The following is a 15591-nucleotide window of genomic DNA, read 5'->3' on the forward strand; positions in this document are numbered from 1 at the left end:
ACTAAAAAATTTAAAAAATTAAAAAAAAAATAGCCTGGTGTGGTGGCGCACACCTGTAATCCCAGCTACTGCAGAGGCTGAGGCAGGAGAATCACTTGAACCCAGGAGGCAGAGGTTGCAGCAAGCTGAGATCTCGCCACTGCACTCCAGCCTGGGTGACAGAGCGAGACTCCATCTCAACAAAAAAAAAAAAGGAAGGATTCGTGAATTTGCATGTCATCCTTATGCAGGGACCATGCTAATCTTCTCTGCATCATTCCAATTTTAGTGTATGTGCTGCTGAGGCCAGCACTGTATATATATATATATATATATTTTGAGGCGCAGTCTTGCTCTGTCACCCAGGCTGGAATGCAGTGGCGTGATCTCGGCTCACTGCAACTTCTGCCTCCTGGGTTCAAGCCATTCTCCTGCCTCAACCTCCTTATAGGCGCGCACCACCATGCCCAGCTAATTTTTGTATTTTTAGTAGAGACGGGGTTTCACCATGTTGGCCAGGCTGATCTCGAACTCCTGACCTTGTGATCTGCTCATCTTGGCCTCCCAAAGTGCTGGGATTACAGGTGTGAGCCATCGCGCCCGGCCTCTTTCTGTTACTTCTTTGGGGTCTCTTAATGAAATATCCCCTTCTGAATAAGGTCTTCCATGACCACCCTATTCAACTCTTCTTCCTTGTTCCTCTCTTCTCCCTAACATAAATGTACCATTCCAAATTGTGCAACATATAGCCCAGCACCCATGGCATGAGCCTGTAGTCCCAACAACTCAGGAGGCTGAGGTGGGAGGATCCCTTGAGCCCAGTAATTGAAGTCCAGCCTAGACAACAGAGTGAAATCTCATCTCTAAAAAAGAATATATATATATGTAATAAATTGTTCAACAAAATGGAATTGTCCACTACCCTCTTTTTCCATTTTGTTGTTCTCCATAACACTTATCATCTAACCTACTATATAGTTTACTTTTTTTTTTTTTTTGAAATGGGGTCTCACTCTGTCATCCAGGCTGGAGTGCAGTGGCAAGATCACGCAGCTCACTGCAGCCTTGATCTCCTGGGCTCAGTCGATCCTTCAGCCTCAGCCCCTGGAGTAGCTGGGAATACAGGTGCATGCCACCATGCCCAGCTAATTTTTTATCTTTTTTAGAGATGAAGTCTTGCTATGTTGCCCAGGCTGGTCTCGAACTCCTGGCTTCAAGCAATCCTCCTGCCTCTGCCTTCCAAAATGTTGGGATTACTGGTGTAAGCCACCCCCTCTGGCCCTAGCTTATTTTTTTGGTTTATTGTCTGCTCCTACACATTACCCCACCCCTCCAGCTAGAATGAAAGTTACATGAGGATAAACATACTTGTCTGTTCTGTTCACTGCTTTATACCCAGTGCCTGGCCCACAATTGGCATTCAATAAATATTAATAGAATAGAATATAAACATTTGCAAACATAGTTATTCATAGTGTTTTTTGTTTGTTTTTGAGACGGAGTTTTTGTTCTTGTCGCCCAGGCTGGAGTGCAATGGCACAATCTCGGCTCATTGCAACCTCCTTCTCCCAGGTTCAAGTGATTCTCCTGCCTCAGCCTCCCGAGTAGCTATGATTACATGCATGCACCACCACGCCTGGCTAATTTTTGTATTTTTACTAAAGATGGGGTTTCACCATGTTGACCAGGGTGGTCTGGAACTCCTCACCTCAGGTGATCCACCTGCCTCAGCCTCCCAAAGTGCTGGAATTACAGGGGTGAGCCACCCTGCCTCGCCTATAGTCTTATTTTTTTAATTAAAAAAAAATCATGACATATAAATTACTGGGCAACTTACTTTTGTCATTTAACATGCCATTGTTATTTCTCCAGGTTAATGTATGTAGATCTAACATTCCTTTTTTTTTTTTTCTGAGAGGAATTTTGCTCTTGTCACCCAGGCTGGAGTACAATGGTGCGATCTTGGCTCATGGCAACCTCCTTCTTCCAGGTTCAAGCGATTGTCCTGCCTCAGCCTTCCAAGTAGCTGGGATTACAGGCGCTCACCACCATGCCCAGTTAATTTTTGTATTTTTAGTAGAGATGGCATTTCACCATGTTGGCCAGGCTGGTCTCGAACTCCTGACCTCAGGTGATCTGCCCGCCTCGGCCTCCCAAAGTACTGGGATTACAAGTGTGAGGCACTGTGCCCGGCCTAGTTGCATATTATTCCACAGTCTAGATGTACAATAATTTATTAACTCATTCCCCTATTGACAGATGTTATTTCTGGCCATTGTAAACAATTCTATAATAAGCATTCTTAAATATGTATCATTAGGTATTGGGCTGTGTTTTTATTTCTCTAGGAGAGGGTATATCCATGTTTAGTTTTACAGGACATTGCCAGAATACTTTCCAAAAGACTGTAACAATTCCAACTTCCACAACATCTGGTCCCTCTATGGCAGCTACCCAGGTTTGTTTTCAAGGTGTTTCACAACCTGGACACAAAATACCTTTCCAGTTTTATCTCTATTCTCTTCCATATTTCTTTCTTTGAATTCTGTTCCATGAAATCGATCCTTCAAAGATTTCTTATGCAACCTTTAAGACATTCTGCTAAGTGAAATAAGCTAGATGCAAATAGAAAAATATTGTATGATTCCATTTTATGAGGTACTAGAATAGTCAATTCATAGAGACAGGAAGTAGAGTAGTGGTTACCGGCTGCTGGGCAGAGGAAAGAATGGAGGTTATTGGTTTTTTATTTTAATTTCATTAATTAATTAATTAATTTTTGAGACAGAGTCTCGCTCTGTCGCCCAGGCTGGAGTGCAGTGGCGTGATCTCAGCTCACTGCAACCTCTGCCTCCTGGGATCAAGCAGTTCTCTGCCTCAGCCTCCCAGTAGCTGGGATAACAGGCACCCGCCACCAAGCCCGGCTAATTTTTTGTATTTTTAGTAGAGACAGGGTTTCACCATCTTTGCCAAGCTGGTCTTGAACTCCTGACCTCGTGATCCACCCACCTCGGCCTCCCAAAGTGAGCCACCGTGCCTGGTCTATTTTTATTTTTTTGTAGAGATGGGGGGTCTCACTATTTTGTCCAGGCTGGTCTCGAACTTCTGGCCTCAAGCCATCCACCCTTTTTGCCCTCCCAAGTCCTGTGATTACAGTCATTACATTGGCGCCTGGCCAATCATAGAATTTTAAAGTAAGGTAGGGCCTGGCCGGGTGTGGTGGCTCATGCCTGTAATCCCAGCATTTTGGGAGGCCAAGGCAGGCAGATCACCTGAGGTCAGGAGTTCGAGACCAGCCCGACCAACATGGAGAAACTCCGTCTCTACTAAAAAAATACAAAATTAGCTGGGCCTGGTGGTGCATGTCTGTAATCCTAGCTACTCGGGAGGCTGAGGCAGGAGAATCACTTGAACCCGGGAAGCGGAGGTTGCGGTGAGCTGACAGCATGCCATTGCACTCCAGCCTGGGCAACAAGAGCGAGACTCCATCTCAAAAAAAAAAAAAAGTTAGCTAGGGCCCTAGAAAGCTCTGGTCTGAACCTCTCCCCTTTCCAGAAGTGACAGCTATAGTCCATCCAGAGAGGGTACAGAGACTTGCAGAGTTCTCTCACTGATTAAAGCAAAGTCACAACAATAACTAATGTCTCTAATTCAGTCAATTGTCTTCCCCTCACAGCACAATTACCCCAACAGGCTGGAGAGCTAAGAATCAAGCGATCTTCTGCAACAATATCTGACTTAAAATTTGTCAGTTACTACACAGAAAAAGGGGCCAACCATCCCCATGAACCAATCATACCATACTTTTTCCTCCTCATGGTCCTTGTAGAATATCTGGCACTGAGGTAGGGTCCTTGAGGTAGGACTGGGATGCAAGAGAGGCACTAAGACAAACTAGAGGAGTGGACTGTGGGTAAGAACATTGTTCAGAGTCTCCTGTGCTCCAACGTATGGCTGCTAAAATAGTTCTGTAGCCTTAAGTAAATTATTTAACTGCTCTAAACTCCACGTTGCTCAACTGTAAAATGGGTTTAATAATCATCTACTTCGTAAGGATTTTTTTTTTTTGAGACAGAGTCTCACTCTGTCACCCAGGCTGGAGTGCAGTATGCAATCTTGGCTACTGCAACCTCTACCCTCTGAGTTCAAGCTATTCTCCTGCCTCAGCCTCCCAAGTAGCTGGGATTTCAGGTGCCTGCCACCGCGCCCAGCTAATTTTTTCTATTTTTAGTAGAGATGGGGTTTCACCGTCTTGGCCAGGCTGGTCTTGAACTCCTGACCTCGTGATCCACCCGCCTCGGCCTCCCAAATTGCTGAGATTACAGGTGTGAGCCACCTCACCTGGCCAGGCTTTTTTTTTTTTTTTTTTTTTTTTGAGACAGAGTTTCGCTCTTGTTGCCCATGCTGGAGTGCAATGGCAGGATCTCAGCTTATTACAACCTCCACCTCCCAGGTTCAAGAGATTCTCCTGCCTTAGCCTCCAGAGTAGTTGGGATTACAGGCACCTGCCACCACACCTAGCAAATCTTTGTATTTTTAGTAGAGACGGGGTTTCACCATGTTGGCTAGTCTGGTCTCGAACTCCCGGCCTCAGGTGATCTGCCTGCCTCAGCATCCCAAAGTTTTGGGATTACAGGCATGAGCCACCACGCCCAGCTACTTCATAAGGATTTAAAAAAATGTATTAAATAATGTATTTAAAGATTTAGCACCGTGCCTGGCACATAATAAGTGGTCAGTAAATGTTAGTATTATCATTAAGCTGCCAAGCCAATGGCAATCCACTGACTGTGATGCCAGGCACAGTAAATGTGTGAACAACTCTCCTTGATGAATAAAAGGACAAGCCTTCACTTCTTCCAGATATAAGGCTTAACACCTGGGATTCCACCAGAAATTCACCTTCCGTCAGAGTACACTGTAGCTCTGTAATTTGCATTGTATTGTTTAATTTTTTATTTTATCTTATTTTTATATACAGACTGGGTCTCGCTGTGTTGTCCAGGCTGGAATGCAGTGGCTATTCACAGGCACAATCACTGCGCACTACAGCCTCGAACTCTTGGGTTCAAGCATCCTCCTGCCTCAGCCCCTGGGGTAATTGGTACTACAGGCACATGCCACAGCGCCCTTGTATTGTATTGTTTTATATGTTTCTTTGAGTCTACTCCGACTATTAGAAAAATTCCTGGGTGGCTGGGCGCGGTGGCTCATGCCTGTAATCCCAGCACTTTGGGAGGCCAAGGCGGGTGGATCATCTGAGGTCCGGAGTTCGAGACCAGCCTGGCCAATATGGCGAAACCCCGTCTCTACTAAAAGTACAAAAATTAGCCAGGGGTGGCAGGCGCCTGTAATCCCAGCTACATGGGAGGCTGAGGTGGCAGGGAGAATCGCTTGAAACCGGGAAGCGGAGGTTACAGTGAGCCAAAACAAAACCACTGCACTCCAGCCTGGCGACAGAGACTCCGTCTCAAAAAAAAAAAAAGGCCGGGTGCAGTGGCTCAGGCCTGTAATCCCAGCACTTTGGGAGGCCAAGGCAGGCTGATCACGAGGTCAGGAGATCGAGACCATCCTGGCTAACACGGTGAAACCCCGTCTCTACTAAAAATGCAAAAAATCAGCCAGGCGTGGTGGCAGGCGCCTGTGGTCCCAGCTACTCTGGAGGCTGAGGCAGGAGAATGGCGTGAACCCGGGAGGCGGAGCTTGCAGTGAGCCGAGATTGAGCCACTGCACTCCAGCCTGGGGGACAAAGCGAGACTCCGTCTCAAAAAAAAAAAAAAAAAAAAATTCCTGGATAAGTTTGGAATCTCTTCTTAGAGGGCTCCTAAGGACATAATTTTCAGAGATGAGGGAAAAAATCCCTTTAGGATAATTAAGGTAATAGATGTCCCTGCCCTAAGAGGAGTCAGGGATCAGGAAACCAAGGGATAGGGGAAAGCCAAGCTTCATCAAAATCATTCCCTATTGTGAAATCCTTGCATTCAGTAAACTTCTCTTTTCTCATTTTGCAACGCCTCGTTTCTTTCCTCTCCTTTTCTCTCTCTCTCTTTCTTTCTTTCTTTCTTTTTTTGAGATGGAGTTTCGCTCTTGTTGCCCAGGCTGGAGTGCAATGACGAGATCTCGGCTCACCTCAACCTCCGCCTCCCGGGTTCAAGTGAGTCTCCTGGCTCAGCCTCCCGAGTAGCTGGGATTACAGGCATGCTTCACCACGCCCGGCTAATTTTATATATATATATATTTTTTTTTTTTTTTTTGAGACGGAGTCTCGCTCTGTCACCCAGGCTGGAGTGCAGTGGCGCGATCTCAGCTCACTGCAAGCTCCGCCTCCTGGGTTCACGCCATTCTCCTGCCTCAGCCTCCAGAGTAGCTGGGACTACAGGCGCCCGCCACCCACGCCCGGCTAATTTTTTTTTATTTTTAGTAGAGACGGGGTTTCACCATGTTAGCCAGCATGGTCTTGATCTGCTGACTTCGTGATCCGCCCGCCTCAGCCTCTCAAAGTACTGGGATTACAGGTGTGAGCCACCACGCTCGGCTTGTATTTTTTTTTTTTTTTTTTTTTTTAGTAGAGACGGGGTTTCTCGTTGTTGGTCAGGTTGATCTCGAACTCCCGACCTCAGATGATCCGCTCGCCTCGGCCTCCCAAAGTGCTGGGATTACAGGCTTGAGCCACCGCGCCCAGCCACAACGGCTTGTTTCTATTGGAAAACCCCAGACCTTACTCCCTATAACCCCTCCCTTATTCTAATCCCTTTCCCCGTTTGTCCCCCAAACCCCATCTCCAAAGCCGATTTCACGTTGAGCTCAAGTTGGCTTTTACAAACTGACTTCTCATGTTCCTCAGGCCCAGCAAAGCCTGGAACTCCACCTTAGGGAGATTGTTATTGCGACTATCAACTCCTGGCAGCCTTGGTTTATGTAGTTAACATGTTGGGCCTTTCTTGGCTCTACTCTATGGTTGTGCAGACTTTCTGTGAGGATGCTGAAGTGACCTGAGCGAGCATGAGGAAGGGCTAGCCACAGAGATCATGGACCTAATGGGGGCGCTGAAAATAGGGATTAGGGCAGGATTCCGGTTAGAAAGCGCCAGTGTTAAAGGCTAAGGAGACACAGCGCCCCCTAAAGAGGGTGCGGTTTAAAATCGCTAAATCAATTCGACAATATCACATGTCCTCGGCCCTACCAATTGAAAATTAACAATCGCTTCCTCTGTTCCCCATGGAAACAACCCCGCCCCACTGACCCTCCCGCCCCAATGAGTCGTGAGGTTTTGGCATTTTATTGAGTATTCAAGCTGACAATCAAACAACTGTGCCTTCTGGTTGGACACTTTGCTTCCGGTAAGCAAGCTAGTACAATAATTGGCCAATAAAGCTAGCCTTACCCAATGATCCTTATCCTAGGCGGGGCCTAATAGGAACGTATGGCCAATCAGCGGTGGCGTTACTTTTGCGACTCCACGTCGGCACCAGCTGCGGGGCAAGATGGAGGCGCTGATTTTGGTAGGAGCTGGAGGGGCGGCAGAGATGCTGTGGCGTCCACAGGGGCCGGGAGTCAGGGTTCAGCCCGAGTGGGAGACGGGGAAGGAGAGTTCTGGGTAATTCTTGGGGACCGAAGGTTCTACTGACCCTTGGAATAAGTGTGTGGCCTAGTGTGGGAGCTAAAGCCTTGGTTTAGAGTAGGAAGCCCTGCCGGGAAAAGGGCGTAGAGTCGGTGGAAAGTTAAAGGCAGCACATGGACTCCTTAGGATACACAGACCTGTAGGCGTACTGGAATAGGACCCTTCAGGTTGCCCCTTATTTTTAGCATTGTGGATGATACCCTGATTTTAATTTATCAAACCACCAAACTCGCCCCATATTTTAAGAAAAGAATACAGATGTTTTGTCGTTACAGACTCCTCCTGATGGTTTCCCAAGTTTGACTCTCCATTGCCGATTCCCTGCCGTATTCCTTCAGGAAACTGTTTTGTCTTCGGTTTCCTGTTAATCCCTATTATATAGGTTTGTCATTATAAAGAATCAGTATTCCATCAAAGTTCTGGGATACCTGATAAAGTTAGCATGGATTGTGGAATGTTTTTTCTAGACTCATTCTGTTCTCCTTTTCTCTACCCATTTAGACCTTAGGAATTCTTTTTTTTTTTTTTTTTTTTTTGAGACCGAGCCTTGCTCTGTCACCCAGGCTGGAGTGCGCACGTGGCGCGATCTTGGCTCACTGCAATCTCCGCCTCCCGGGTTCAAGCTATTCTGCCTCAGCCTCCCGAGCAGTTGGGACTATAGGCGCGTGCCACCACGCCCGGCTATTTTTTTTGTATTTTTAGTAGAGACGTGGTTTCACCATGTTGACCAGGCTGGTTTCGAACTCCTGACCTCAAGTGATCCGCCCGCCTCGGCCTCCCAAAGTGCTAGGGTTGCAAGCTTGAACCACCGCGCCTGGCCAGGAATAATAATAATAATAATAATTATTATTATTATTATTTTTATTTTTGAGACAGAGTCTCGCTCTGTCGCCCAGGCTGGAGTGCAGTGGTGCGATCTCGGCTCACTGCAAGCTCTGCCTCCCGGGTTCACGCCATTCTTCTGCCTCAGCCTCCCGAGTAGCTGGGACTACAGGCACCCGCCACCACTCCCGGCTAATTTTTGTATTTTTTAGTAGAGACGGAGTTTCACCGTGTTAGCCAGGATCGTCTCGATCTCCTGACCTCGTAATCCACCCACCTCGGCCTCCCAAAGTGCTGGGATTACAGGCGTGAGCCACCGCGCCGGGCCAGGAATTCTTATTGTATGATCTAGGATGCTAGTTTCTCCCTCTCTGGTTACATGAGAATTGTGGTCGCTAAAGGGGTGTATTAGCCCTCTTGTCCATATGATGCTTTATGCTTGTTCTAACAAATAAAATACCCGTTACCCCTTTTTAGAACTGGACCAGAGAATTTCCCTCAAAAGTGCCCTATTTTGCGATTGGGGGGGGGGGTGTGTGGGGGTGTGTGTGTGTGTGTGTGTGTGTGTGTGTGTGTGTAGGTAGGTAAGTAGTATAGTGTAGGAATTAAGTAGTATAGTGTAGGAATTAAGTAGTATAGTGTAGGAATTAAGTAGTATAGTGTAGGAATTTAACTCCCAGCCTCCTTCCTTAATTGGCTTGAACTCTAGGCCTCTTTCCAAAGAAGCTTGTCTTTTATTTTCCTTCAGATCTCCTATGCATACACATTCAGATCCTTGTCAGAGAAAAGAATAACAGGTTTTAATTCCTCTCTTTCGGTTAAAGACAGTTAATTCCTTATGTCGGTTGGTCAAATATAGGTAAAAGCTTAAAATCTGAGTAGTTTTAAATATTTTCTGTACCAAGCAGTTAACAAATATTCTTTTTTTTTTTTTGAGATAGAGTCTGGCTGTGTTGCCCAGGCTGGGGTGCAGTGGTGTGATCTTGGCTCACTGCAACCTCCGCCTCCTAGAATCAAGCAATTCTCATGCCTCAGCCTCTCGAGTAGCTGGGGTTACAGGCACGCTCCACCACGCCCAGCTAATTTTTGTATTTTTAGTAGAGACAGTGTTTCACCATGTTTGTCAGGCTGGTCTGGTCTTGAACTCCTGACCTCAAGTGATCTGCCCGCCTTGGCCTCCCAAAGTGCTGGGATTACAGGCGTGAGTCACTGCACCCCGGCCAGTTAGCAAGTGTTTTTTTTTTTTTTTTTGGAAACAGAGTCTCGCTGTGTCACCCAGGCTGGAGTGCAGTGGTGTGATCTCAGCTCACTGCAACCTCTGCCTCCTGGGTTGAAGCAATTTCTCCTGCCTCAGCCTCACCAGTAGCTGGGACTACAGGCGCGCGCTGCCACACCTGGCTAATTTTTTTGTATTTTAGTAGAGACGGTTTCACTGTGTTGCCCAGGCTGGTCTCAAACTCTTGAGCTCAGGCAATCTGCCTGCCTCAGCCTCCCAAAGTGCTAGGATTATAGGAGTGAGCCACCGTGCCCGACAGCAAGTATTCTTAATCAAGTAAGAGGTTGAGTGCGGTGGCTCACACCTGTAATCCCAACACTATAAGAGGCTGAGGCGGGAGGATCGCTTGAGCCTGGGAGTTTGAGGCTGCAGTGAGCTATGATTGTGCCACTGCACTCCAACATGGGTGACAAAGCCAGACCCTGTCTCTAAAAAAAATAAGAATAAAAAACCTCCCCCTGAGCCCAATTAGCAGACTAGGATAGATTCTAGGGAATTGGTTTCTTTGGAAGTTTTTAGACTTACCTATATATGTTTAGAAGGGAGCCTGCTTAAAGGTAAAGGAATGAGGAAGATAATACTTGGGGAGCCCTTTTAACAATGGGCCTGTGTGTAGTGGGTAAGCTTGGGGAGTTATATGTGAAAGTATCTCTGTCGGGCGCAGTGCAGTGGCTCATGCCTGTAATCCCGGCACTTTGGGAGGCCGAGGCGGGCGGATCACTTGAGGTCAGGAGTTCGAAACCAGCCTGGCCAACATGGTGAAACCACGTCTCTACTAAAAATACAAAAAAAAATAGCCGGGCGTGGTGGCACGCGCCTATAGTCCCAACTACTCGGGAGGCTGAGGCAGGAGAATCACTTGAGCCAGGGAGGCAGAGGTTGCAGTGAGCCGAGATCACGCCACTGCAGTCCAGCCCGGGCGACAGTATTAGAGTCCGTCGCAAAAAAAAAAAAAAAAAAAAAAAAAAAAAAAAGGCCGGGCACGGTGGCTTACGCGTGTAAATCCAGCACTTTGGGAGGCCGAGGTGGGCGGATCATGAGGTCAGGAGTTGGAGACCAGCCTGACCAACATGGTGAAACCCGGTCTCTACTAAAAATACAAAACTTAGCTGGGCATGGTCACGCCTGTAATCCCAGCTACTCAGGAAGCTGAGGCAAAAGAATCACTTGAACTGGGAGGCAGAGGTCGCAGTGAGCCAAGATGCGCCACTGCACTCCAGCCTGGGCGACAGAGCAGACTCCGTCTCAAAAAAGAAAAAAAGAAAAAGTCGTCTCTGTCACATTTCTTTTCCCTTAGTTCTCTGTCTCTGCTTCCTCAGTGAAGTCTGTTTCAGCCTGCTTCTTCCTTATTCTTCTGCTTTAATCTATGCCTAATAGGCTGCATTCACAGATCCCTGCTAACTTGGTCAGGTAACCCTGGACTTTGCTTTTAAAACCACACTGATTCTTTGTTATGGGAAACCTATGTAATGCGGTTAGGGACAATCTGATCAAAGCATATTCTTCTGTCCTTAACTCTATAAGGTACATACATAGCTGCAGGATGTCGAGAAAAAGGGACGGGTAAGCTACAGGGGGTCAAGAAGAACTGCTGATCAAAGTTTGCATTGATTGGGGAATTTCTAAATAACAGTAAGTTCCCTTCTTTTAGATACTTTACAGTGGGTCACATGGTCACATTTCTTTCTTGAATTAAGTAATCCAGCTCTAGCTTTCAAGCAGATTTGTCTAATCTGTCTCAGGTCTCCTTAGGCTCTAAGGAAAGAGACCGTTTCATCTCTTTGAGTTCCCAATGCTTAATAATAGTGATCTCAGCCTGCATCTTTGTACTTGGCTTCTTCTCTCTTGCTGTTTCTGCTGGTTCTTGCTTTTTGAGTTGTGAATGGATGGGATCTCTGCAGATCACCATTTTCCATTAATAACCTATGGAATCTTAGAGATAAGGATTTCCCCTTCCTCTTTCCCGCTTTACTTTTTTTCTTTAAAGCTGAATTACTCGGGCTGGGCTCGGTGGCTCACGCCTGTAATCCCGAGGTGAGTGGATCACCTGAGGTCAGGAGTTCAAGACCAGCCTGACCAACATGGTGAAACCCGTCTCTACTAAAAATAAAAAAATTAGCTGGGCCTGGTGGCACGCGTTTGTAATCTGCAGCTACACGGGAGGCTGAGGCAGGAGAATCGCTTGAACCTGGGAGGTGGAGGTTGCAGTGAGCCGAGGGCCAGTGCACTCCAGCCTGGGCAAAAAGTGAAACTCTGTCTCAAAAAACAAACAAAACTGAATTCTGTATCGGTTTAGATCTTTAAATCTTTGTTCATAGGTTTTATTTTTCCTAATCCTCTCTGGATTCACTTTCAGAGTGCTTCTTCAGTGCTTTACAGACTAGACTTCTAATTCTGTACTTTGTCTTACCTTAATATTTTAAAACCATAACCAAATCCTAAATTCTAAGCCTCATTCAAAAATCAGGCCATCCAAAGTGCACAAGGATATGAGTATATATGGAGGAGGAAACTATGCAGAATATGTCAATGACTTTAAAGGTTGATATTGCTCCTTGGCCTTCGCTTCCTGAATCATCTTAATGGGGCTTTTGTTAAATTCCTTTGGCCCTAACAGTAGAGGTACTTGGCCTAAATGCCCCCCTCCCCCTGCTCTGGGCAAAGGTATCAATTACATTAAGCCCCTAAAGCACTCCCATCTCGTTCCTGGCAGTCCCCTGTGCCCCTCTCCCAGCTGCGTCCTTGCTGGTGCCTGGCCTCTCCATTTCGTTAGGAGAAGCAATCTCCTCGTTCCTGCGCTGTGGAGATATATTTCTCAGCTAGGGCGTGAGCAGTGCCAGCACTGCCCCCGGTGAGGTCCCTGGCAGCAATAAAAATTTTTATTGTGATTATGTTGGTGTCGGGGTGTCCATCTGGGTTATTGCACACCTAGTTTAATTGATTGAAGTTTAATTTATTGACACTTCAAATTAAATGATCAGAATAAACTGCGCTGTTACTCTGGCCGGCTTGTTTTAATGGTTGATTGCTGGAAGCAGACCTCGGCTTGAACTAAAACCCCCAAAGAGCAATTGACGCTGCTTCTAACTCTCCCCATGTCTTGCCCTCCAAGAAGACCTTGTTATAGATTTCCGACGTATTTATATATATTTTTTCCCTCTCCTTCACAGTGGTGGGAAAGAGTTGGTCCCTGGCAAGGTATAAATTATATCAAAGATCTAGGGGAGCTGTCACATGGTCAGAAGAGGAGGAGGGGGCCTCCATGTGAAGAAAACAAGACCCTTGAGAAGCCAGGTCTGCCTTGGGAGGCAGAGGATGAATGCAATTATCCAGGTATTTGAGGGAGCCTAGTGGCAGGTTTAGGGTCTTTTTTTCTCTAGATACTTGCTGCTGTTTCTTACTTTACTCCATTGACATGACTTGATTAGAGCCTGGATGTTGACAAGAAAACAGGTTGTGGAAAGGGAAACTAGAGGAGCAAATCAGATGGAGCAGGGATAAAGAATCAGTACCTATGTATCCACTTGTGCTGGAGTAATTAAGAAGAGGAAAGGCAGAGTGCCCAGGGGACAGCTGATGAAGATGGATTGGGAGAATGAGTCCATGCACTTGTAAGATGCTTGTGCTGGCATTCTCTCACATTCTGTCCCTCCTTTCTGGGCAGAATAGGTTTCCTTACATCAGATTATTAGGGGGATCTCTCCTGGCCTTACATTCCCTAGCCTGTGTCACCTCTTCTGGTGTTTGACCACACCCATCTCTTCAGGAAGTCCTTCCTGTTGTGTAACCTAAGTTATATATGCTGCAGGTGAAGCCTGCTTTTTTATTTGGCTTTTTATTTTCTCACTCTTTTTTTTTTTTTTGAGACAGAGTCTTGCTCTTGTTGCCCAGGCTGGAGTGCAATGGCATGATCTTGGCTCACCACAACCTCCGCCTCCCAGGTTCAAGCGATTCTCCTTCCTCTGCCTCCCGAGTAGCTGGGATTACAGGCCCCCACCACCACGCCTGGCTAATTTTTGTATTTTTAGTAGAGACGGGGTTTCGCCATGTTGGCCAAGCTGGCCTCGAACTCCTGACCTTGTGATCCACCCGCCTTGGCCTCCCAAAGTGCTGGGATTACAGGTATGAGCCACTGCGCCCGGCCTGTTTTCTCACTCTCAATGCAGATATCCCATCCATAGCCAATTGCCCTGGCTAGCTCGGTCAACTAATTTTCTGCAACTCCTTTTCTGTTGTGTAGTTTTAGAGGGAGACTAAAACCAGAGGAGAATAGAGTAATTCTGCCTCAGGGGGTTGATTTGGGGGCATAAATAGACTGAAAGATAACACAGAGGCTATCAATTCAGTCTTTCAGAGACTAGCTTTTTGTTTTCAGGAGCAAAAGCAGGGAGCTGTCGGGGGGAGTAAAGGGATAAATCATGATACAAATCATGACCCAGGACTCATCAGGAATGGATCTAGCCCCGTTTGATTTTTTTCCTTTTCTGAGTGATATTTAAGTGAGGGCTCCTGGATTACCAAACTGAGAAGGCAGAATGTTCTAATGGTGCTCTCAGGCCTCAGGTCTGGAGTACAGTATGATTTCTCCTTATTCAGTTCATCTCTCTTCCCAGCAGTACTGCTTTGTCCCTCATTTCTGTGATTTTTCACTTCCATGATAGTTGAAGAATTAGGGACTGTGTGACCCCTGGGTAAAAAATTCTCCAGCAAGGCCAGGTGTGGTGGCTCACGCCTGTAATCCAGCACTTTGGGAGGCCGAGGCGGGCGGATCACGAGGTCAGGAGTTTGAGACCAGCCTGACCAACATGGTGAAACCCAGTCTCTACCAAAAATACAAAAATTAGCCGGGTGTGGTGGCACGCGCCTGTAATCCCAGCTACTCAGGAGGCTGAGGCAGGAGAATGGCGTGAACCCGGGAGGCGGAGGTTGCAGTGAGCCACTGCACTCCAGCTTGGGCGACACAGTGAGACTCCATCTCAAAAAAAAGAAATTTTTCCAACAGACAGGCTTTCTGAGTTTTGAGAAAGGTCTTGAGACTTTGTATTCCTAAGAAGCTTAGGGTTTAGTTATCTTTGTCCTGCCCATTTCACAGTCACCAAATTCAGCCATTGAAAGCTGGAGGCGGCTGGGCATGGTGGCTCACGCGTGTAATCCCAGCACTTTGGGAGGCTGAGGCAGGCGGATCACCTGAGGTCAGGAGTTCGAGACCAGCCTTACCAACATGGCAAAGCCTTGTCTACTAAAAATACAAAATTAGCCAGGTGTGGTGGTGGGCGCCTGTAATGCCAGCTATTTGAGAGGCTGAGGCAGGAGAATCGCTTGAACCTGGGAGGTGGAGGTTGCAGTGAGCCGAGATTGCGCCATTGCACTCCAGCCTGGGCAGCAAGAATGAAACTTGGTCTTAAAAAAAAAAGGAAGGGGAAAAAAAAAAGAAAGCTGGAGGGGGCGTGGTTGCTGACCTTTATTCCCCCTGCTGGCTGTTAGTTTTCTCAATCATATTTATTAATTTATGAAGGCCACACACACATTTATTGAAGTCATTACTAGGTGCCAGGTAGAGCAGAAGGGGTGATTTACAAAAGTATCACTCATTTCCCCTCTTTTCCTGCCCCCCTCCACACCATCTTATTATCTTCAGAGAGAATCTCATTTAATTCTAAACTCGGCTCTGTGAACTCTTTGAAATCATAAAAAAATTATTTTTATTTATATGTATATTTTTTGAGACAGAGTCTTGCTCTGTCATCTAGGCTAGAGTGCAGTGGTGCGATGATCTTGGCTCACTGCAATCTCCATCTCCGGGGTTTAAGCAATTCTCATGCCTCAGCCTCCCGAATAGCTGGGATTACAGGCATGCACCACCATGCCCAGCTAATTTTTTTGTAGTTTTAGT

General features: G+C 46.7%; 1 protein-coding gene and 1 non-coding gene across 12 annotated transcripts in view; one reads left to right on the plus strand and one right to left on the minus strand.

The window, feature by feature from the left end:
• Positions 1–15591, plus strand: part of COPZ1 (COPI coat complex subunit zeta 1) — a 57060-nt gene that overhangs the window by 22839 nt on the left and 18630 nt on the right. For 4 of the 11 annotated variants that reach the window (XM_054445186.2, XM_054445187.2, XM_063672805.1 and 1 more), the window contains exon 1: positions 7390–7481. In XM_054445186.2, coding sequence (XP_054301161.1) covers positions 7464–7481 — 18 coding nt within the window. In that variant the 5' untranslated portion in view covers positions 7390–7463. Of the gene's footprint in view, positions 1–7389; positions 7482–11204; positions 11331–12867; positions 13032–13568; positions 13821–15591 lie in introns of those variants that run through there. The other 7 variants (XM_063672804.1, XM_063672807.1, XM_063672800.1 and 4 more) reach the window with 7 other exon arrangements.
• LOC129011142 (U6 spliceosomal RNA) lies at positions 186–292 on the minus strand. Its single transcript, XR_008493254.1, has one exon. It is a non-coding gene; the product is annotated as a U6 spliceosomal RNA (small nuclear RNA).

This window comes from Pongo pygmaeus, chromosome 10 (genome assembly GCF_028885625.2).
Source record: "Pongo pygmaeus isolate AG05252 chromosome 10, NHGRI_mPonPyg2-v2.0_pri, whole genome shotgun sequence".
In the NCBI taxonomy this organism is placed as follows: Eukaryota; Metazoa; Chordata; class Mammalia; order Primates; family Hominidae; genus Pongo; species Pongo pygmaeus.